At 48.3% G+C, this 24,299-nt stretch overlaps 1 protein-coding gene across 4 annotated transcripts in view; it reads right to left on the bottom strand.

Moving 5' to 3' along the window:
* Window positions 1-10: 10 nt before the first annotated feature.
* Window positions 11-24,299, bottom strand: part of CSMD2 (CUB and Sushi multiple domains 2) — a 312,235-nt gene continuing 287,946 nt past the window's right edge. For all 4 annotated transcript variants that reach the window (XM_030039537.2, XM_030039535.2, XM_030039538.2 and 1 more), the window contains 14 exons: window positions 19,339-19,515; window positions 18,318-18,497; window positions 16,917-17,090; window positions 15,564-15,737; window positions 12,410-12,483; window positions 10,850-10,961; window positions 8,770-8,949; window positions 8,105-8,170; window positions 7,378-7,539; window positions 6,670-6,782; window positions 5,834-5,921; window positions 4,511-4,649; window positions 3,763-3,939; window positions 11-3,202 (listed from right to left, as the gene is read on the bottom strand). In XM_030039537.2, coding sequence (XP_029895397.1) covers window positions 3,780-3,939; window positions 4,511-4,649; window positions 5,834-5,921; window positions 6,670-6,782; window positions 7,378-7,539; window positions 8,105-8,170; window positions 8,770-8,949; window positions 10,850-10,961; window positions 12,410-12,483; window positions 15,564-15,737; window positions 16,917-17,090; window positions 18,318-18,497; window positions 19,339-19,515 — 1,799 coding nt within the window. In that variant the 3' untranslated portion in view covers window positions 11-3,202; window positions 3,763-3,779. The remainder of the gene's footprint in view (window positions 3,203-3,762; window positions 3,940-4,510; window positions 4,650-5,833; window positions 5,922-6,669; window positions 6,783-7,377; window positions 7,540-8,104; window positions 8,171-8,769; window positions 8,950-10,849; window positions 10,962-12,409; window positions 12,484-15,563; window positions 15,738-16,916; window positions 17,091-18,317; window positions 18,498-19,338; window positions 19,516-24,299) is intronic.

The raw sequence follows: 24,299 nt of genomic DNA, 5'->3' as shown, positions 1-24,299 counted from the left end.
AAAGCAATGCAAAAATTTATATTTTATTTTAATTCAAAAATTTAAAATAGCTTTCAAATTCAGTAAAGTATGCCTGGACACGATGAAAAGCCTCATATACAGAGACAGATAAATTAAATTGTATATACTGCAGACAAGCCAAGTGTATGTATAGATTACATATTTACACTTTTATGTAAACCATATTTATACATTTTATTACATTTACAAAAAAAAGCTGATCTTCCACTACTGTTTACTACAATAATGAAAAAACATTTACATTGTGTTTTTTAACTGTACAAACTTTTGATTCATAAAAATATATCTCTGTACAAAAGAGGGATTTTTTTCATTTTTTCATTTTTTTTCTTTTTTTTATTTTCCTTTTTTCTTTTTTTCTTTTTTTTTTTTTTTTTTAACTTTTTTCCTTTTTTTCAAACATAATGCAAGTCCTCTGGGCACAAGAATGGAGAATGTCACATATCGGGGTCCCAGCCAGCTTGCAAAAAAATGGGATAACACCCCCTCCACTTCCTTTGTTGTTTGGGCAACAGCAGAAAATGGTACTTAATGGGCGGAAAGCAGCAAGTCCTGTTTAAGTAGAGCCTCCCTTCTCCCTGCCTTGGTGTTAAAATATCTCGGGTTCATTCTACACACCTTGACGCAAGCTTCTCTTGGCTATTCCACTGAACGAGTGGGATTAAGAAAAGTCCGAAAAGCAAATGTGGGCTCTGCTGTTGCTGTGTGCGCGTGTGTACATCCCTGCCCTGCGCTCAGAGCAGCCTGCTCGGTGCGTGCCTGGGGCTCAGCACCCTTTGCAGCTGGGAAAGGTTCTTCCTCGAGCTCAGTGACAGGAGCCTGGAAAGATTCAAGCTCTGCTGTGGTGGGAGCCTGTGAGGTGTTCGAGTTTTGGGTACTGAAAGAGGAGCCAGGACGTTGCAATCATTGGCATCGGAGCACCAGGTCGAGCAAAACGGCGCTGCCTTCGGGATCTGCTACGCACGGGAGCCCGGTCCCTTGGCTATGTTACCAGGGCTGGACAAAGACCAGGAGAATGGGCTGTGGGTTTGGCCAAGGGCACGAATGACAGAATAATTTAGGTTGGAAGGGACCCTGGGACCAAATAGGGGCCAAGGAGAGCGGACCTGAAGGTGCGGACCGGCTGTCTACTTGCAGACACAAGCAAAGGAGCCGGGGGAATAGCCTGGTCTCGTTACACCAGCGTAAAGGGGAGGCAGCTCCCTGCCTTCACCGCAGCCGCTCAGCGGATGGGTTGGAGGGGAGACGTGCCTCGGCCCCAGACCCGAGTGCCACCGCAGCCCCGTCGGGCTCCCCTTTTTCTCACTTACCCTTCAGCTTGCTCCGGGCTCCATGTCCTGCAAGCTGGAGGTGCCCAGAGAGCGGCAGGCACCGCTGCCAGCCCAGCCTGGCTACCCCGAAGGAATTTAGTCCCACAACCAGCTGGAAGGTGAAGCCATCTCCGCCTGTCTGCGCGTTTGGCATGAGCTGGGAGCGTGCCTTGCCGCAGGACACGGTCCAGCACTGGCCCTGAGCTACCTGTGTGCCCACCTGCACGTGGGCAGCGTCTCGGTGACTTCTGTCCGCGTTGGATCAGGGCTCTGCCTCACGCATGCACTTGCACCCACCTCTTGGGAATAAATCAGAGCACCTTTGCATGCTTTGGGGAGCAGAGATGGCATTTTTTGGCAGGCTGGCTGTTCAGCAATTAGGCTGCAGAATGCTGCTTACTCTAAGAGCGCTGAATAACAGACAGAAGTAAAAAAAATAAAAAAAATTTATATATACACACACACACACACACAGAGAGTAAAAGAACAAACAAAACAGAAGAAAACTACCCTGTGGTTTTCATTAGACAAAACCTCAGCTGACATTAGGTAGGGGAAAGCCAGCATTTAAATGCAAGCATAGATGTAAACACCATCCCATTTGTTTTAATTCTGTCTTCCCTTCAAGTCTTCTGTAAGAAGCAGCTACTTCATTGACACATACTGCTCTACATCAGCTGTATTTCACTTGACTTACAGTTGGTAAAATGGCACTGTTGCGATCCTTGACTCCAGCCTGGCCTAAGAAACAGCGACTCAAACCAAACAGACTAAAACCCCGAATCAACAAGAGCAGCTCTCCTCTTTATTAGAGGAGGACAGTGTCATCACAAAAGCATCATTCTCTTATAAGGGAGGAAAAATGTCAAGCTGCCTTATCTGCTCTCATGAAAGCCAAGGCAACCTTTCTGCCCCTGGGAAATAAAGGGAACAGCTTTGGATAGAAATTAAAACTCTTATTGCATTGCCATTTGGAGGATCAATATGGAAAGGGCAAAGGCTTTTGAATGCTATTGGGGGGGAATCGGTATTTGTTAGAGGTTTTTTTGAAGAGGTTTTTGTCCCTTCGTGTCTGTCAGCAATTTCCCAATTAGGGTGTTTGGACACAGCTAAAATCAGCAGCTGCTGGGAGAGGGCCAGAGATGGGGGACGTTTTCTTATCAGCCTTGAGAGCTGCCTGAAACGAACACGGGGCAGAAGAAACGCAGCAAGGATGCCCAAAGGAAAATTAAATACGGGGAAGGGGAGAAAAGCTTGCAAAGTTTTGCTTCTCTCATTGAAAAGTTCCCATTTGAAAACTCTTCCTCTGCGAAAGCCCTGGGTTAGAAAAAACAACAAAGAAATAACCCACAAAACCAAATAAAGACAAAGCAAGTACTCATCCTGTCCCGTACTGGTATTTTCCATAAACCTCAATCAGCACCTTGTGCAGTGCAACCTGCTTTTGCCTCTTTGTTGTCCAAGCTCTTCCCGAAGCGGGGGCAGTTGGTGGGACCCCAAACACCCCACTGCTCCCTCCAGGAACGTATCGCCAGCAGCAGGCTGTAAAAGCCTTCCCGTCACCTCGCCTCCTAGGTCCTTCACTTCCCCAGGTCTTGACGCTGGGCTGAGACCCACTGGCAGGGTGGGAAAGAGGAGCTGCGCCGGAGCAGACCTTTGGTTGGCTTCGTTATCCACGGCGGGATGGAGAGAGTGGGTGAGGATGACAGAGGACAACTCAGCAGTCTCTCAGGAGTTAACGCAAAGTCCAACAAGGTGTAGCAGCTTCTCCACAGCCTCAACAAGGTCGGGAGGAGGGAGATGGGGAGGGAATGGATGGAGACTAGTGAGGTGAAACACAATCATCCACTAGACACCGACCCCGGAGGAATCTGGGACAATGGGAAAAGAAGGGCAAGAGAGAAGCAAACAGCTTGTTATTACACACAGAAATGCTGGGAAAGCCTGCAACGGCTTTGTTATCTCAAACTAAGAACGTTCCAGTCTAGAAGTGCTCTTACAGTCCACAGGGTACTTTTATTTATGACATTAAGTTATTTCTCTGTGCCTGTGCAGTAGAACTTTTAAACCCCTTGCTTTACCCTCCTCCGATCACTGTGCAACACACCCTGTCTGGAGTCACACAGTGAACGATCTCTCTCGGAGACTCATTTTTTCCTTCACCCAGTGACTGTTCTCACCACAGGGCTATTTGGATTTGCTTTGCCACTGCTCCCCAAGACGTCGTGCCCCAGCCGGCAGTGAGCACCTGAGACCCAGAGATGGGGATGCTGGTTTGGTTCTTGCCCTGGGCAGAGATGATCTCCCGGGCAATCTGAACCACTCTGGGTGCTCCTTCGAACCGCTGCTTCGATACAGCATTTAAAAAGTGACAAACGCGAGGCGAGTGGTGGCACTGTCCCACTCTCACGCTCCCTTTCTGCCCACTCACCGCAGAGGGGACGGGTGCTATACGGCTGTGCACACAGTGCTGACTGTGAACTCCGTCTCGTTGGCCATGATGTCTGTGGGCTGCAGGTTTCGGTCATACATTGGATTTTCAAACGTTGCTCGGACGTTGGTGTTTTCATGGCCTGCGTAGCCATTGAATGGGACTTTTGGTCTTCTCCTGCGGGATGTCAGAGAGAAAATCCAGAGAGGTCACGGCTACTGCTGCTGTAGCCAGCTGAACAGCCCTGACAAGAAGTCAGTGGAAAGGAAAAAGCTGCTTTTGAAGAGGGTAAACACCTGGGGATAAGGCAGAAGGGATCTATAGAAAAATCTTACTATAGATTTGTAGCACAGGCAGCTCCCTGGGCTTTGCTAAGTGTGCTCCCTCCGCAGAGCGGCCAGTCTGCACAATGCTTTGCAGTGCAGCAACATTTCCACAGCAATGCATTGATCAGGAGAAATAACTAATTTACAACATATGCAAAGCCAGCTTGAACGCTGAAGTATGAAATTTACTTTGCCTTATCCTACTTAATGTTGCCACAAATCTTATTAATGGTCATAAAAACCCTCAACGCTCTCTTCTCCTAACACCCTCGCCCCTCCACGCATGCTTGCTCTGTTATTTTTTCACCTTCTGAATTAAATGAGAAACCAGATCTAGGGGGAGTGCTTTTAAGTCAAGCTCACAAATATTTCTGTCAGCCCCCAATTTTGTTTCACCTACTAGCATCATTCCTGAAACCTACCTGTGTTTGTAGAGATAAAGCACAAACCCTGCAATAATCAGGGCTATGAAAGGCACAAGAATGGCAGCTGCCACAGAACTGCTGTTTGATGCAAAATGGTGTCCTATTGATTCTGGATCATTTTCCATCATGCTGATGTCTGAAACACAGCAGAAGTAAACACATTTCAAAACACCGCTGCGGGAAATGGGGTTTGCTTGAGTTACAGGTTACATCTTCAACAACAGAGTAAGATGTTTAGAAGTGCTGCTGTAAAAGGTAATCGAAAGCTTCTGAGGTGCATGAAGAATGGTTTGGAGATCTAGCCTAGCTCTAACATTATCATTTATTCAGAACAGCAATTAAGGAGAGATGTAAATAGATTTATCTTACCAAAATACTCAAACTTTGATGCTTAAAGTTAGGCTTTAAGGGAGACTTTCAAAGGCTGCAATAATGAACATCTAATTCTCCATAAAGGTGACAAGACTCCAGGGTCAGATTCCAAAAATCCTAAGAGATGGAGGAGCTCAAGCCACATCTTAAGAGATATTTAGGAGCTTAGACCTTGGCTTGTCTAAGCTCTCAAGTGCCTCTGATTTCTGAAAGTGAGATAGAGACACTTTTTATGGTAGCAATGGGACTGGGGCTTTTAGGTCAGATATCTAGCAACATGGAAAAAAAGAAAAAAAAAAAAGTCCAGGTACTATTTGTAGCTCCAAACTCTTTCTGTCTTTGAAGAGAAACCTGTTTATTTAAATGCCTCACTTGGTTCCCAAATTAAAAATTTTATTGTCATGTTCTTTGTCTCCCGCAAATCTTACGTTGAGGATGGGTTTACCCTCCCTTGCCAGAATATCCAGTGTTCAATGTATTTAATATTTAAACACAAGCCAGGGCAGAGCTACTGCATCCATCATACGGGGAGGAATTGGAGGTGAGAAAGAAACAAGGTGCAGGGTGCACGTGCTGCCAGACAACGGAGAACTCCTCCTCCCCACGCAGCACGGCACCGCTCTGCCTCAAACGTGAAGAAACAGAACGTGCTGTTTCAGACGCCACCATCTCCCACCCCCTGGGGTACAGAGGTTTGAGGGCACTCGACTTCTCTACCCCAGTGGCTGGTTTGAGTTTTGCCAGCTCTCTTATAAATGACGTGTGGAGGGGAGCTGGAAAGGGTTAGGTTAAACCTGACGGTTCAAAACCAGCTATATGATCTGGCTCAGCATGGTTGAAAATTAAAGCCAGGGCCAGGAGAAATGTTCCCTGTTGGAAAACCTCCACTACCACCGAAATCTAGCTTTCAGCAATCAAGGGAAAAAGTAGTAATCAGAGGAAGTTTACCAAGTCTCTGAAGGCCAAACTGCCCAAAGCCTTTGCCACGCACAAAGCCCTGGTACACAAACGTGCCGCTTGAAGACTCTGATGAGACCTGCAGTGACAGGAGAGCAGAGATCAACAGATTTGTTCAACACTTCCCTGGGATTTCAGCAACCATCTCACCACAGCCTCTTTCAAGTTCATGCACAGCATTAATTTGATTCAATTCCCCAGAAAATCGTGGCATTTTTTAAGAAGTCTGACTGCCCAACAACTTGTTAAGACTCTCACATCTCAAAGGAAGGAAAAAAAAGAAAAAATCTCATTTGCAATAAACTACAGAATACATTGCTGATTCAACAGGGATAGTGAAGGCTCTGGGCTACAACTGGCCACGGGTCAATCAGATGCACATTTCTTCTAAGCTCCAGTGGATCTCTTAAGGGCATGGGAAGTTACCAGACACAGAAATGCGGGTGAGAAGTTGACTCCGTAAGGGAAGATTAGCTCTTCTAACTTGATGTTTAACCGATATAAAAAGTTAAAATGGAATTAATCATGTTGGTTTCTCCTTTAGCGTTATCTGGAAGACTTACAGATTTAAAACCACAGGGCAGTACAAAAACATACAGCTGCAAGGGAGCATGGAAGAGGCGACTGTCATGTAGCATTATCTTGCATGCTGGAAGAATGCCCTAAGTCCCCTTCAAGCAAGCAGGTCACTGGAGGATAGCAGCCTCATCTGGCCACCAGCTAAGAGAATTAATCCCTCAGCTTCAGCGAGAGAAAAGCCGGGATTGTGATAGCAATGGGAGGAGTTGTGTGGGTGGACTTTGTGTATGAGGTGCCCGTGCACTTACATGTCCATCTAGAGCCCATTTATCGTTTTTGAACTTGTTGACAAAGATCTCCACTGGCCCTGTTATTTGATAAACCTGGAGAAGCAGGTGCACATCTTCTTTCTTGTAAATGCCTGAAAAATAAGTGACTTTTAATCTCTAGATCACAATGACTCTGTGGAGTTTGAAGTAATTAACTTTCTACCTGAGAGAGTAGAGAAATCGCCTCATCATCTTAGAGTGGACAATAACTCCTCCTACCAACCCTATCAGCAGGATGCACTGGGAAACACACCACAAACACACAATCCCACGTCCACCCCCCAGGATATTAAAGATGTTTTGCACATGGGAAGAGACTCAACCGTTAACGTTCAGGTTATGTTGCTGGATCAGTAACAACCTGGTGCTCTGTGAAGGGCAGGGACAAGGAGCACTCACATAATTTAATCTTGTTTATCTTAAACAACAAGTCCGCCACTCCAGCACACAGGGAATGGACAATGGACTGGGCTCAGCTGCCTTTCGGGTAGAGGCAAAGCAAACTCAGGTACCTGATTTTGTTTGGTTTGGTCCAATCAAAGATTGGAGACTTCAAACCTGGGTGGTTCTGTAAAGCTCTATCAGAGCATCAACATCACTCATATAGCAGAGCATGCTGCCCCTCGCCCTGTGATACCACTTATGACAAGTGTAAATCCCTACACATGGCCACGTCGGCTCCCTTACCAGACACCTGGAGCTCCACGCCACTGTGGTCTATCAAAGTGGCATTGACTTTACTGGTGGCAGGGTCGAAGCTAGTGACAGACAGCATCGCAGGCTGCTTTTTCCCCATGTATTCGTAGGAGCCTTTCCAAAGGGAATTCCTCGCAAACACATCAGCAGGCACTAAAAACCGCAACAATTGGGGATGCAGAAAAACAAGAGCATTGGCATCTATTTCCATTTTTCAGAAATCAAAATAGAGCAAATTTCTTTGAGCTCACAAATATGTATTTAAATATCTCAAATCCCACCCACTCTGTGTTATCATCACTGAGTACAAAGCCAAAGAGAGGAGAACAAACAAGCTGATGACTTTAATTTTGTTGTTTTGACAAAAAATGCCACTGAAGTTTTAAAAACAAACCAACCCCCAAAATAATTTCTTGGGAAAAGCTAACAAAACCCATTTCTTTAAAAAAAGGTCTACTGTAAAACATCCTAGAGAGCTCGAATCTCCGGAGTGCCCTGGGAAGGGCAGTGGATGTTGGTGCCTGACTCCCTTAAGGCTCCTGTCCATTATCAACAGGACGGGGCACGCAGGCTGCTTTCACCAGCCCAGCAGTTTCGAGATCTGCAAGGAACAGCCGGGTTTCTGGCTGCCCTGGGGAACAGATGGGACGGATAGACCTGGTAAGGTCCAAATCTAGTACTAATGTGTCCCATGGAAAAGCAAACCCCGCTACGGTACCTGACACCTTGGCGAGCGGTGGGTCCCGTGCGGTACCAACCGGCCTTCCGCTGGGGCGGACATCAGCTGAAAGAGAGGAGCAGACCACAGCCGGTGAATATTGTGGCCTCTGACGCTGTTGAGACACTTCTACTGCGCTGGCGCTAGCAGAGGACAGCCTTTGGCTGGCACTGCTCACACACGTAACGCGGCTGCTCGTCCCTGGGTACAATGGCTTTGGACGGGTTCCTGCCCAGCCCATTTGAAACAGCACAAAGCTTCATTTACTGTCCTCCCCTGCCATCTGCTCCAAAGTGTCCAGGGAGAGCTACTGCGCTCCACGAGAGCCGCGCAGCTCTATTTCAAGATTAGACCGTTATGTGTTCCTGATCTAGGACTTTGAGGCAGGTAAAAGGTTGGTGAGGTAAAGAACAATCTTTGTCTTGTGCAGATGCTTCTAGATCCGAACCACCAGGCAGAAAATCCCCTAGCTGCCTCTCCCCTGGGAGCTGTGCAGGACTCTATGAGAACTGCGGTCCCTACAGCCAGCTCAGCCAGACAAACGTGACTTCTGGAGCGCTGGTGTAGGTCTAAGAGAAGAGCCCTTTTCTCTTGGGCTGCAGCGCTCCCCTCTGCAGAGGTGTAGGCAAACACGAAACCGGGGTCATGCAGCCCAGAGCTTTTACCGAGGCATATAGGTGGTTTTCCTGTCCAGCTGCCATCTGCTTTGCAGGTGCGATGCTCGGATCCTCCGGTGAGATAGTACCCGCTCTGACAGGAATAGATCAAGGTGTAGCCCAGAGATGGCAAATCCAGAGCACCGACGTTGGCGTGGGAGGGGGTCTCCGGCTGCTTACAGTGGTGAGCTGAAAAGCACAAAGAAAACGGAGATGAGACACCATCCAGTCATACAAGGAAAGGCAGAAGAGTGACACCATCACGTCAGCAGGGACAGAGATCTCTTAGAAGAGCTTTCTTCAGCAAAAGCTTTCTCTGCTCGCTGAGGGAGACAATACCATGCCTGGATTTTTCCCAGCCTGATGAATTAATGAGACCGCTTCCCATGCTTCGCTGGCTAGATTGCTCTTTCTGGCTAAAGCTCTCAGGGGATCCTTTGCTTGGTTCCAGCTTTCATGAACTGAAGATCAGGCTCTGCCACCTCCCACCTTTTAAGGGGAAAAAAACGTCAAAACCAAATGATGCTAAATACACCCTCCTCCTTCCTTTGACCCCAGAATTTTGTCTGAGGTGTATCTACAGACTGAAGAACGCCTTTACAGGACATCAAGACCCGGTAAGTTAAGCCAGCCATTCCAGCAAGTGCATTACAGATTTGTTTTTGTATCATCTCTCTTCATAGGACCACTGTCCTACTCACAATTTGCACATACCTGTCCATAGGATCAGACAGTAAGTCCTCAGAAGTGTGCAATAGTCATAAATTCCTGTAATTGCTCAATAACTTTCAGGATTTGGCCACAGAAATCGAAACCGAGCTTGTCCAGCTCCCTGCCACCAGAGCGAGCGTGTGCCCGCACTGCTCTATCAGGTCCTGCTGTAAATGTGTCACCACTTTCCTTGAGAAGTTACAACACAAAATGAATGAATCACAGAGCCGGGAAGCTCCCTCTCACCCATACTGTAAATTTGCCCTTTCTGTAGCTCTCAAACTGCTCATGAATGAAAACAAATCCTCAGCAGCCTTCATGAGGTATTATCTTAATCCTCGTTTTACAGAGGATGAAATATAAAACCCAGAAAGCTGAAAGACTAACCCGAACTCGCATGGTCTGAGAGCCCCGGCTGCGAGCCCGCAGCCCAGCACTCATTAGCAGTAACCGCATCCAACTCTGCGCTGCGGATGGAGAAGGCTTTACACAAAACCTCAAGGCGACAACTCAGTAGTCCTTGCTGGCACGGGTAAGCCAAAACCATCTTCTATTTCAATGCACCTAGCACCAGGAGCAAAATCCCATGTACAGCCACAGCTGCTGCTGCATCCCTGCAGTCTTCCAATTCAGCAGAGAGAAGACAGTGAATTTGGGGACGCGCTCCCACCACCCCGGCAAGCAGCGGGGAAGGGCAGCTCCTCCCAGGGCAACTGCCCCCCTCTCCCCTGACGCTACGTGTAAGGGTTTTTAAAGGTGGGTGCCCCAGCTGGGCTGCCCGCAGAACGAGCGTCTACAGGGTTTGTTAGCGGAAAAATATCTCACCAATAAACCACCTCACAAGGGAGAGGAAAAAGCTTTTTAATACTTATGATACAGAGGCCGTGATGGATATTACCACTTAAATCCATTACATTAAACTCCTTCTGGTGTAGCAGGGAAAAGATGATGGACAGCTTAAAAGAAAGAGCAACACGTTATTAAAGATGAGGAGAAACACTGCTCTGGCGGAGAGCCCTTCTGGCTAAATGTTAACCTTGGTCCCTGGAGTGTGAGCTCACATCTCGGCCATCAAATACTGTTCCAAAAGCACGAAACAAAGTCTCACCTGAAACTAAGTCTCTGAGGAAGGGACAAGCAAAAAAAAATCTCATCTGAAATCAGAAGCGGCTGCTGGTGTAGTCATGTCAGGAGAGAAGTGATTGTGTGATCTCCCTTTTCTTCAAGAATATATTTTGTCAGAGCTCCCCACCAAATTACCAGCTCTTCAGAGACAGCAATTTCCACAGTGAAGCACAGCGAAGCACAGCAACAAAATAAGGCAACAGCATGGTTAAAGGCACCCGTTTCCTTTGACAAAACCTCTCCCAAGACTTACGGACGCAGTCCGGCTGCACGCCGCTCCACGTCAGGTTGGGGAGGCAGGTCCTGGTGGTGGAGCCCTGCAGCAGGTATCCCTTCTGGCACTTGAAAAAGATGATGCTTCCCACCTGTTACAATAGCAGATACCACTGAACTTTCTGGTGCAATGTGGTTCACCCACGCTTGTAATACAAAAGTACTTCTGTAAGTGATTTTCCATATTCTATATGCTGGAGAGGGCAGTCACCTGCCTTCTGCCCTCTCCACCATGCCAGAGTCTGGTGTTGAGAAAGCTCCCAGAGCCCCTGGAAAGCTGCGGCCTTCAACTGTGCAGGGAGTTGCTTCTTTTAGCGATAGAGGCAAGGCTGCTTTGTCTTTTAAATATACCCAAAGCCAGCATCAAACATAGGTGCTGTTAGAATGGGCTGAAATTTTTGCCAAAAGGGATATTCATTACAACTAGTATCAACAAACATCCTGTAGCTACAATTATAAATGCCATTTTAGACTGTGAGTAGCAGAAAAGATCACAAAAACTGGAAATTGACTTTTCAGCATTTTTGAGGTATGCTTACTTTTTGCAGACTATCCACTTTTTTACATTTGGTTTCAACCAAATTATTATTATTTCAACCAAACCATTACTGTACAATGAGGCTCACTCCCTGCTTCAGACAGGCTGGCAGTACGATGCCGTTTGGCTCTGAGCCCCGTTATTGCAACTGGATTTGCTTTAAAACCAGAATATGCTGGAATAAAATCGCTAAGCAGGGCTTTGAGTACCTTTCCCATCCTCCCTAGCAAGGCTGTACCACGCAGGCCACCTCCTCGCTGACCCTGCAGCCGGGTTTTATCGCACAGTTGCTTCTGGACTCTCAGCTGGCTGCTGCGGTCCCCTGGGTACCGCATCCAAAGGCACCGTTTCCCTGTGACACACTCTGCTCCAGCCACCACCTCGTCCCCTGCATGAGCACGTGAGGTGGCTCCGCTACGGCGTGCAGCTCTCAGCCTGGCAACCCTTACAGAAGTCAGACTTACGGCGTCTCTGTCTCTTTATTAATTAAAAACTAGAATTAATTCATTAAAACCCAGGATTAAGATAACTATTAGCAGCAAAACTGAAAGTTCCGCTCAGGCAGGAGTAGCCCCATGGAATCAACTATCCCAGCCCCGCGCCCGGCTCCGTCACGGCGGGGAACGGGCACCTGCAGGGACGGCAGCGGAGGCTGGAGATGGAGCACCCCGGGGAATCGCTTTGCTTTTTTTCTCTCCTTTCCATGGATTTCATCCCGTACGGGAGCTGAGATTAAGAAAACCACCTACAGAACTTGGTCTGAAAATTAATGGAAATTATGTCTCCAATGTGAATATTAATTACACTAATAACTATTAATTAGCACTATAATTAATTATCATAAATAATGCATTGCTAGTTAATCCCATACAAATGCACTCTGAGCTCTAATGGAGCACGCCGGGATGTCCCGCTTACGGGAGGACACATTAATCCACGTCAAGACTCAGACGCGGACTAACCACAGCAAGTATCGGGGCGCAGCCGCTGCCGAGCCAGTACCTGGTAGCCCTGGGAGTTGTTCTGCATCCCAAAGAGAGGCACGCCGGGGTCTGCGCACGTCGTGAGGCTGGGGTCTGAAAAGGAAAGAACAGAAACGGTGTTTTAAAGGAGCAGTTGGGGAAGCCACGTCAGAGCTCTGCCTTCCCCTGCTCTCCACACAGAAAGATCGCGCTGCGCCTTTGCAACAAGACAGAAATATTTTGCTACAGAAGGAATACATAGCAACAAGGAAAAATACACGGATCTTTCTGTTTCTTAAATCCCTGACTGTTGCAACGCAAACTAACCGGAGGCACTCTATCACCCAGGAGAAAATGCAAGAACATAAATCTTGTGTCAGGGACAACTCCAGTCCCTTCCCCTGTTCTATACACGACGAGCGAAGCCCCGGAGCACTCCGCTTCCACCGGCCACCCCCCGCACCGAGGGCTGCGGTGACCCTGTCCTCTCCTGTGCCCTGGGTCAGCACCTTCGTCCTTCGGGGCTCAGCTCAGCTGCTGCTCGCATGCTCCCCTTGGAACCTCGCTATTTTGTTGTGATAGATGGGGGCTGGAAATTTTAATGCATCTCAGATACATAATCTCTCTCTACGCCTCGTTCGGTCTCAATCTATCAGAAGATGAATACACACAATTCAGCAGGAATACCTGCTGCTACTCTTCTAGCATCTATCACTTCTTTTTTTTTCCCAGCATGTCGACAGTAGCAGGGCATCAACGGAATTAAGGCAGAGATGCATCACATTAATATCAGCATCCCAAACCAAGCAATGGAAACTGAAGCTTCTGTCTGAAAGGCAGTTCAGCAGCAGCAGGTTCCCTGCTCCTTGGGATCACAGGTTTGAGCTAAGCTGTGATGCTGGCCACAGGGATGCTCGGGTACCTGGCCAGGGTAGCTACGTTAGCAGGGAGCTGGAGCATCGCAGGATCTTAGTGCAATGCGATGACAGTCTGCTCTGGATTCCCAGCCTTCTTTCTTCAACTTGCTCAACGTTGCTACGAGAAGGACCGTAAGCTCCACAGCAAATCCCTCTCTACACTTACTTGAAATACTCCAATCGTACAGGATTGTGCAAGACAAGAAATAAACTAAGAAAAGTCTCCACAATCCAACACAGAGACAGAAGTGGCCTGTCACTACAGCCTGCAGCTATAGGACAACGAAGTACAACTTCTGTGCCTAATAGCATGGTGGTTTATTTTTATACTTTTATTCCTTATGATATGACTAATCGGTCTCTTCACACTAAAACATTAGGCACTTGTTGGTGTCGTCCCCAGGTCCCTGGAGCTGCGGCGAGTACCTAAACACGGGATACAAAATGTGGCCAATTTGGGGCTGCGGCACACAAGCTAATTCATTTTCAGTCATTTGGTTCTGCTGAGCTATCGTCATTTATCACTGATGCAGTTTCCATGGAAGCCCCCAGATAAATCACAGTGTCTAAAATAAATAAATAAAGAGCCCCATCACTGGATGAAGTAGCAGGTGATGGATGGCAGAGGGTGGAGGGCAGAGCCTCGGTCTCCTGGCTGCATCTGGGGGGTCTGTGGTGCTGGCAATCTAATGTATCCCAAAAATGGGTGAGATCTGAATAAATACAACACTTTGGTTCAGCTGCTTGTGTCAGGAACTGACATTTCGGGTTAAGACACACAAGTCTACCTTCTCATGGTTTGTTTTGGGGAGACAAATTCTAAGTACGTTTCATCAGTAGCATGAAGAGCTGTATTTGCTGGGTTCAGTCATAGACGGCTCTGGAGGGCTGGGTGCCATGTACGTACGATAGGATCCCAGACAAGGATTTGCAAGAAAGTGATGAAGCATTTAAACCCAATGTTTACAACGTAGGCAGGTGTTCCCAACTCCGTACGTGAGAAAGCTCCTGGTGAAATCAATAGGAAACTTGGAGGTTCAGGCCACGAGTGTTTTTACATTACTGTAATTGGTGATGGATTTAAGATGTAGCTAGAACGACTGAAAACCGTGGAGAACAACCTGAGATCTGTTTCTGCCCCAGATGCCCACATATGGTGATGATGGTGGTGTTCAGGCAGACAGTTAAGGTAACAGCACACAGCCCGTGCCGTTTATCACCACAGGAGCCCTAGAGTTCAAGAATGTAGCCAGAGTTTTGAACAGGTGAAGAATGCTGTGACTAATTGTGATTATATACCTCCCAGAGGTTTCAAAGGGTTCTGAAGTGCCAGAAAATGGGCACCTGAAGAACGTGTGGAAATTTCAGCCTGAATCCCAACACTGCAGCTAGGCAAAGCCATTTGTAGGATTTCAGTCTCTGTATATAGCACTTTCATACTTCTAGGAGTTGCCACTCTGGATATAATTCAAAGGCGGCAGAGAACCTAAGAGCTCTCGCATGCACCCTTTAGGCAGAACTTGGTTTTGCTGCAGTTTCCGTGAGCAGAAGAGCTATGCTCCGCAGCAGCCCACGGTGGCTCTCTGCGGTCAAATTGCATTTTCAGTCCCATCGCTGATAGAGATACGGTGCATCCCCACAGAGCAGCGTGCTGGGTTGGAGGTCCCAGAGGAAGCCTGGAAGCAGCACGGCGACCAGAGCCCAGCACTGTGCAAAGACAACAGATTTGATGTTGGCGGGGGTGTAGCAGCATGGTACAGGGCACAAGTGCAGGTGCAATATTGCCACTGTCCCCAGCCCCAGAGGTAACTCAGGCAGCACCAGCCTTTGGGACCTCTGCGTGGTGCTAACCCTCTGCAGGCTCTCACGCAGCCCTCAAACCTTATGCCCCGGGTTGCAAATGTCAACCTGCAAGTTCTGCAAAGGAACTTCTCTCTCCTGCCCACCGGCAGCCCAAGCACAGCGCTGACGAGCAGTAACAGGGAGGAGATCGTCTTCCTCAGACGCACTATGTATCGACCACCATCAGGGACAGGAACGATGGGGACAAGCGCTGAATCTAAGCAGCAAGCCCCAAGAGAAGGAGATGAGTTGTTTACCACCAGCTAGTACGCACAAACCAAAAGCATCATCCCTGTACGTTCTGATTTTCCGGGGAACAAAGTACTAATTTCTGCAAACACAGAAAAGAAAACCAACTTTGCTGCAAATGGAAAAGCAAGGCGACCGCTCAAAGCTCTTTGCTTGTAGTTGCAAGATAGAGGAATCTCCCCATACCTATGCAGCTGGGCTGGGTCCCGCTCCACGTCCCATCGGACTGGCAGAACCTCCGGGCTGATCCCACCAGCACGAGCGGGGCTAAGCAGGAGAAGGAGACGGAAGAGCGGTACGTGAAGCCTCTGTCCTCCCTCCTGCCTTGAGCGGGTATCCCCGGATCACCGCAGAACACAGCTGCAACACGCAGAGAGACAAGCGGATTGTGATGAACCTTCTCAAGAACAAGCAATGTTAATAAGCTAAAGATGGGTCTATTAACAGCCCAAACCTTACCACTCCCTGCCATCAAACTCTGTGATTGACTAGGGAATTAGTAGTGGCAGAAGGTGTTGCTGGCTACTTTCTTTGCAATTCTCTGTTTTTGCCAATTGCTCTTAATTACCTTCCACCTTCTTCCCCATCTTTTCTTTTTTTTTTTTTTCCCCTAACAGCATGCTTAGCTTTAAAATGTATCTCTAATTGCACGATGTCATATTGCTATATGGTTCCATGTCACACAGAAAGCCCGTTAATTATACAAGATCCAGGGAAAGGTGCAAAGAACACAGTAAGGGCTTTGTACGATTTAATATGAAAATGGCTATTGTGCAGCTGCCAGCCATTCAGCCAAGGAAAGAAACTCAAATCTGCCTTCATCATTATGAGACATTTAACTAATTTTTTTGCATTAGCTATTGTATCAAGCACACAGGTTTCCACCCAGCCAAAGCGCTGCCTTCACAAAACAGTCCTGACTTCTGCTGCGACAACACAGCGCCCTTTGCCAAAGGTTTTTTTCCCTGCGGCCTTTGGCAGTTTTGAGAGCCCTGATTGCAGAAGACTCAGTCACCGGGGAGACACACAGACAAACAGAGAGTTTTAAAGACGCTGGGTGGACAGGAACATGCAAGATCTCCAGACTTGTTGCAAACGTGACCTCACGTCTCCGTTACAAGAGGTGGAGCGACTGACTGCGTGTCCGTGGCCACTACCACCTCCTCGTCACAGAGATGGCAAACCAAGACTCCCAGCAACTTGGCTGCTGTCGGGAGGTGGGGAGAGCATTCAGACTTCTGGCTACAGGCGCACACATCATGCTTTTTTTCCTGGCATGCAAAACTCCTGCTGACTTCAGTTAATGCAAGACTTCCCTTGGGCTTAGGGGTAGGAAGCACAGTAACCAGATATTTAACTTCTTGCATACTGAGAATAGTCCATCCGTAGCCTCTACGATACTGCCAGGCAAGGCAGAGTTGACACTAAAATCAGCTACATGGAGACCAGAGATGCTGGAGAGAGAGCATCAAACAACTGAGTTTTAAGCATAGCCCTCCACCCAAGTCATGCACGAACACGTAGATGCTGCCTACTCACGAAAGCACTGAGGAATTTCCCCGCTCCAAGTCCCGTTCCCCTCGCAGGTCAGCACAGCGGGCAGGGAGAGCTGATACCCCTCCAGGCAGGCATAGCTCACGCTGGAGCCCCAGCTGAAATCCGAGCCCACGACTTTCCCGTTGGGGATGGCTTGTGGGGATTTACAGATGATAGCTGAATGAAAAACAAAAGCACGGTTCTGCTGACTTCTCAGCGCAGTTATTTCCATTAACAAGCAAATTCATGTAGGATCAAAGTTACATTCTGCTCTCAAAGAGCACCTCCTGGGACTGGCCTAGCAGGGGGCTGTACAAACTTCTCCAGCTGTGCGTGCAGTTGTAAACCCCAGGATTTTGCTTTGAAGTTTGGAGTTAAGCAAATCCCAAATCTCAAAGTCAGATTTCTGAGTCAGTGTTCATTTTCAACTGAAGGTAAGAATCCACCCCGACTTAGTGTGAAAACTCATCTAAGATTCCCTGAAAGATTCATACGTTTTTGGACAACCTGGCTGAGTTTCAGATTAGCAGTTGAATCAACAACCAGTCTGTATTTCATCCACTCTAGAGTGTTTTAATATGACATTTTTGCAGTGCTTTTCTTTTCAGCTCAGGGGAGCAACTGGGAAAGATGCTAAGCTTATGCAAATCAACCTGGCCTCCAAATGAGACTCTGGCCACATTCTGGATTATTCCTGCAACATTAGCTCAGTGGAGAGAATCAGAGAGGAGTGTAAGAATTGCTCTTTACAGCCTCTGAAGGAACTGGAGTGTATTTGGAAGTTTCTATGTGGTCTGCATTTATATCAGAATCATGACAGGTGAATTTTCCAGATTGCTAAAGAAGTACAGAGGTGCTGCTACAAGCCTTATCTACACTTGGTGGGTGAGTAAAAACACTTGCAGAAGAGATCCAGTCTGTCCTGCAACTGCTCTATTATTTCCCTTTCCTATCTCTGAACTACAGAGGCAATCTCAGAACTGAGAAATAATGAAAGGAGTTGGAAAAGAACATTTTTCAGACTTCTAGATGATGTCAAAAAGCGTGTGCTTGCAAAACACAGTATTTCATTCGAGTTTGATCCGGGTTTTTGTGAAAAGGAAGTCACTTAACTCTCTGTGCTTCACTCTCCCTTCTCTGCTACTGAGATAATAGCAATTACCTCCCTCCCAGGCATATTGTGATGGCTGATAGACCTAAAGATAGCAAGGTGTTCGTGCTATGTTGATAAAATTGCGTAAGTGCCATAAACACAGGTGACAGATTGAATGATTGGACTGAGAAACACCCAGGTGGGCTCGAGGCACTATGTAGCAGTTGCTGCCTATTACCTTGTCACAAGTTACAAAAAGTTTGCGGCCTGTAAAACTTGCATCCTCCAATATTTACAGCAACCAGTCTCACCCTTGCAGGCAGGTTTGGTGCCGTTCCAGGTTCGGTCTTTTGTGCAGGTTAGAGAAGATGCCCTGTCTGACTCCATCATATAGCCAGGCGTGCACTGGAACACCACCGTTTTATTGTAGGTAAAATCACTGCCCAGTCTAATGCCGTTGGCTGGCACACCGGGATCACCACAGTTGATCACTGCCAAAGAAAAAGGAAGAAGCATTTCTGGCTGACCATCCCTCATCTCACACTTCTGGATCTGCAATAACGAGAAACCTCATGGTCCCGAATATTTTTCAACGCAGGATGTAATCCACTGATCGTGGAGAAGGGAGCATTTGTAGTGCAGAGGATTTGGACAGCGGCGCTAGCTATAGAGCAGGCTGGGCTACAGCGCGTGGAGAAAACTTTGCTTCTACTCAGTGGAGTGAGCAGTGATCTTAATAGCACATTAAGACCTTGCAAGAAGAAGTATTAACACACATTAAACATTAAAGAAAACCTGGGTCAAATCTGGGCTAGCTGGAAGACAGTTTGCCCATGGCACCCCCTCCTCTCTTTACCCTAGTTACTATCTCTTATGTAAGGCCACGTTTGCCGTCATCCACGTCCCTGCTGCAGGCGCCTGCGGGTGGGAGCCAGGACGAAACGCGACACGTTCACCGAGGGCTTCAGAGCTGGGGCTCTGCCCACGCACGTCCTGGTGCCAGCACACCGGCAGGCAGGAACGCTTATGTTCAGAAGCAGCCCCGGAGAGCCCCTCCAGGTCGGCTGACATCTACTCATGAAGTTATTACAGAGCTCCCTTCATCCAACTGGAAAAAAAAACAAACCCAAAGCAAGAGTTTTCCATTAGGCACTGGCAGAGATTGCAGGCTGAGCGACTGCTGCTGCCACTAGAGAGTTTAGCCGAGTTTCTCGGCACGGCGCACGTGTGTGTGCACATCTACAGCGAGCGTCCAACACAGCCTGACAACCTGTCCCCAGAGCCTGGCAGCATCATTCATCTCAGCTTCCAGGAACCCATCCCAGTGCTCACCTGTACACTCCGGACTGGTCCCAGTCCACGTCCCGTTCACTGTGCAGTGCCTACTCAGCACTCCTGTGGAGTAATAGCCTTCCCGGCACTGGTATATAATGGAACTGGAGAAAATCAAGCCGTCGTTAAATATAACCCTTGCGTTGCTGGGGGTTCCTGGGTTTCCACAGGATATAACTAAAAAGCAAAATGGCAAAGTTAAAAAATACCCAAAAGACAACCAACCTCCCCAAACCAAAAAAACAAGGCTTTCATCCTCAACTGACTGTTCTCAATAAAAGTAAGATTAGCTGCAAAGCCCCTGGATCAGCTCAGACAGAACAGGCTATTCCGTGGAAAATCAGCTACATCAATCCGACAGGATCCAGCCACCACTCCCCAGGGCTCTGCCTCGCCAGGCAGCACGTCCCAAGGCTGCGCGCAGCATCCCTGGCAGGGGACTGAAAACAACTCTGTCCCTGCGGCCGGTCGGTCCCTGAAGCACCAGTCCCCCTCCTCTCCTGGGGGCATCCTGCAGTTCAGCACCACAGCCAAGCCTGGGAGCAACCTCCTCCTGCCTGCTCCTCCAGGCTGAAGGAAGAACTTGTGTCCATTTTTTTGTGGGGCTTTATCCCAGCTCTCAAGCTCACATTTGGTCCTACAGCTTAATAAAGCAGGTGGTGCCAAGCCTGGAGTCCCTCCATCTTCCAGGAGTTTGGGAGCCCGGACCCGAGCGTGCCGCTTTGCCTCCGGCCCCTTCGGGAAGGCGACAACTTTGCAGACTTCAAAGGAATGAAAGCAGCAAGGGAGCCCGCTGCTCTCCCGCTGCGGCGCTGCTCGCTGCCCAGCTATATCCAATTATGCTTTCAGACGAGGGAGAATATTGTGGGAATACAATTATAGGTTTGTCAGTGCCCGAGTTTTATGTCTAAAGTACCTCAGCACCACGGCAATAAAAAGGCATCAGAGTGAATGGTGGTGCACGAAGCCCTGTCATGACAAAATAAGCACCTGCAATAATTGCGCCCGGCCCTCATTTACTCTGAAATTACAGGACATAAAAGAAAATCACATGAATCAAGGAAAGGCGTAAATGACAAATCCAAGCTCTTTGACAAGGAAATTCCTTGCCCCCCCCCCCCCAGCAACGTGCCGCAATCTCTGCAAGAGCATCAGTCTGTGCACGCGCAAGGTGACCCGTCCCTGCCCTGGGACTCCTCCCCAGCACACACACCACAGTATTGCCAGCCATTCTGCACGGGGAAATGCAACTTCAGACCCCAGCAGGAAAGCAATGAGCACAGGCCACCAACGCAAGGACAGAAGTCTTCCTCTGCCTTGTTGCTTAGTTTGCTGACAGCCTGTTAACATATGAGCTTGTTGGAGGCATATATGTTTGACAGGAGGAAACTAATAACCGTTCTGGACTGTGTGCACAGAAACTCTGCATGGCACTAAAATCGTCCGAGGTGCTCTCTCGTTACAGATTTCTCATGCAGCCAACGTCTCTGTGATACACAGTGTCATTTCCAAGAGATGCTGGGATAAAAGTCAGATTCTATCAACTCAGAAAAAGCTCTAAAATTACTATTTCACTGCCTGCCCATATATCAGCTGTTCTCTCCTGCCCAACCTCCTCCACCTATGCAGGTGGCCAAACACACACAGGCGACCCAAAAATATTACTTCTGTGACTACAAGGAGACTCATGGAAATGGTTTAATCGCAGCATGCATCAACTGCAACCTGTACAGGCTAGATATAAAAGAAGCCATAAATGTAAGGATGAAAGGTTTGAACTTTTCAAATCATAATTTAAATATAAATAGGATCTAATCATGCAAGTGAGCAGTAAGCGGGTAAAGAACTCCATTTGGCTTCAGTGGGAGATGTAAACTGAATTAGGCCCCAAAAGAAAACTGGTTTTGGCTCTGGTTTTTTGAACAGGGTATAAATCCTGAAGAGCCTAGAAGTCCCATAGTCATACCCACTCATGTCCTCTTAAGAATCTCAACCCAGTCACCTTTAAACTGAAGTCAAAATTCAAGAAAATAACCTGAAAATCAGCTGCATCAGATGGGCATTTCTTAAAGCTGCTGCTTCTGTACCAGGGAAATATTTGAGGAGATGATGCTCAGCTGAAATGACTGATATGACAAGAAAGGTTTGACTCTCCGCTGCAGCAAGGAGCGCAAGAGGAGCCGAGAGCCAGCTTGTCCCACTCCTCTCCCCCAAGACTTGGTTTCTGCCACGTTGCAGAAGACACGACAGACAAAGCCAGGGGTCCAGACCCTTCATACCCCCATCGGCACACGTCTCCCCGTCTGTGCCGAAGACCCAAGAGCCCCGACCCCCAGTCTGCCCCAGCCACGCAGACTGCCCGTACCGCACTAGCACAGCCCTCTGCCAGGCTGAGGAGCACCGCAGGGCACTCCTACGCTGCCAACCCCACCGCTGCTATCGAAACATTTCCAACGTCCCTGGGACTTACAGGCTGTTAGAGAACTCCCCACCTTGGGGTTTCTGGGTCTGTTTCTTTATCAAAGTAAATTTTTCTCCTACAGTTATTTTTACAAAGTCCTTTTTGAGCAAACCCCATGGAAAAGCTTGCTAAATGCAATTAACTCCATCCCCACCAAGTACTTGCGCGTCTTTAAAGACTACCCGCAGCACGAGATTTTCCAAGCAGCTCCAGGCCAAGCAGTGGGATGCGGTGAAGCTCAACGTGGCAGGCTCCGAGCTCCTCAAACTCTAACAGGAGATGGCACAGTGGGAACCAAACACTTCAAAATGCGTTCCTGAGCCCTCCTGAGAACTCAGCTCCTTGCCCTAACCCGGGAGCTGTGAGCTCCTTTCCACACTTTAATGCTTCCTCAGGTCCAGCCACGAAGTCAAGGGCATATCGCCTCGCTCCCCTTGTTCCTCGTTAATTCTGACATCTGCAGTTACCGAACACGAAGGGCTGCTGACTGGAGGGCTTTTGGAGCCAGCGGGTGCGACAGCAGGCTGCGCATGCTGCTGCTGCGACAGCCTCCCCCAAATCCTCCTCCCAAGGAGGAATCAATTTTGATTTTTGGGGACGCGAGCTGTGCACCTGTGCTGGGGCAGCCCATGAACAGAGGCAGCAGGGACTTCGGTGCCTGCCTTGACTCCTGGTGACAGCCGGAGCCGTTCCCTGCGATCCCGTCACTGCGGGGGGGGAGCTGGGAAACTTCTGTACACTGCAACGTGGCCTCTGCTATATAAAACATCACAAGGCTCAGAGGTGCTCCAGAGCTCAGCAATAATTAATCTGATTCCAACCCATGCCTCCTTTTTCTGAGAAGCTTATTAAGATTCCTCCCTTGCCTTTCTTTGCTTTTTCCTACATGTTTTACAGCGAGAAGCTGCTGGGAGAAGGGAATTTCTCTGGGTCCTGTTCAGGCACTCGGCTCGGAGCCAGCGTAGCTGCGCAGGAAGCGAGCGATGCTCAGAGTACAGTCGGACGAGGCCACCGAGCTCCCCCCGACGGGTACCACCGTTATCCAAAACAGCATCGGCCAGAGCAGGGCAAGGGGCAAGTGCTGTTACTTATTATATAGACTAAGTTCCCGCAACCCTGCACCGCAAATACCTCCCTGAGCACCGCGAGAAGGGCTTGTTTCAGGACCTTTCCTTCAGCCAGTGCCAAGCGAAGGCACATTTCTGCAAGGAGCAGCAAGCCCTGCTCTTCAGAAACTGCAGCAAGGAAAAGCTGCGGGCTGATGACTGCTATCAGCGCACGTCTGACTATGCTCGAAGTGGCGTGCGAATAGCGTCCTTTGCATGTTGCCCCTCCTCTGACCTAATCTTTATAACCGTCGGTCCTTCTTTTAGGGTCTGCTGCCATCTGACCACCCGGCTGAAACACTCTCCTAATGACGTCTGACACATCAGGAAAAACCTCCTGCTGGAATAAGACACAGCTGAGAGCCTTTGGAATCTCAAAGCCTTTGCTTCAGGGCTGGTAATTTCCATGCTGTTTAATTTAACCAGTAACCCATAACCCACCTAACCATGCAGAGAGAGAAAGAAAAAAGCAGCCTAGACCCGAATCCCAGCCCTGCCACCTCCCACGTCCTCAGCAGTCAAATGGGCATGAGACAAAACTCAGTTTCTTTTCCCAGTGTTACCACTTAAAATAAACACATTTCCATCTACTGAAACTGCCAAAGAGCAGCCAGAGCCCCATCTCATTTCAGATGCAGTTTTAACTCACTTGGAGAAACAATAAACATTATAAAAGCAAATATTCTGCTCAACTTATAAGAGGAGGAGGGAGCGTACAGCGGAGTACAACTGAGGAGCCCCCTCCTGCACCACTCCTCGGCAAACACAGATGGGGCATCAGGAAGGAGGAGAAAGAAGGGAAAAAGCATCTAAAATTTAATTTATGCTTTAAAAAGTTGCTGGAAATTAAAGCTAAATGAGGCCTAAAATCTGTGATTTTGGAAAGCCAGGGAAGCTGCTCTTACTGGGGACAACAAAACCAGAGCTACATAAACCAGACTGAAGCAGGAGTCTCAGATGGAGTCCCTGCAATTAATTCAATTCCAAACCATTTGTACATTTTGGAAAAATCAGTTGTGACTTCTTCCTGCCTCCCTTTTCCTTTGGTTTTCTTCAAAAATGTTCTAGTGGGTAAAAGATGTCAGGATTAAGAGCCGACGGGTTTCAACGCGACCCTCTGCGAAGCCCAGCGCTCCCCCCTGCCACACATCCCCTCCGTGGGTCAGAGCCATACCGGTCCCGGCGCAGGAAGACACCGACGTCGAACATCAGCCCCTGACTTCAAAGACGAGCGGATGCTTTGTAATTGAACCCATTACGGCAGCTTGCTCGCTCGCTCTGAAATGGAGGTAACGCTCCTCTCTCCTTCCCTTCTATTCACGCTGTAGGATTTGCACCGTGTCCTCTGTATGTCCGCGCGCTTACGTGTTCCTCTGCAGCGGGCCCTCATCTGC

The sequence above is a fragment of the Aquila chrysaetos genome, chromosome 16 (assembly GCF_900496995.4).
Source record: "Aquila chrysaetos chrysaetos chromosome 16, bAquChr1.4, whole genome shotgun sequence".
Taxonomy (NCBI): Eukaryota; Metazoa; Chordata; class Aves; order Accipitriformes; family Accipitridae; genus Aquila; species Aquila chrysaetos.
The sequence above is the reverse complement of the archived record's forward strand: the minus strand, read 5'-3'. Positions and strand labels throughout refer to the sequence as shown.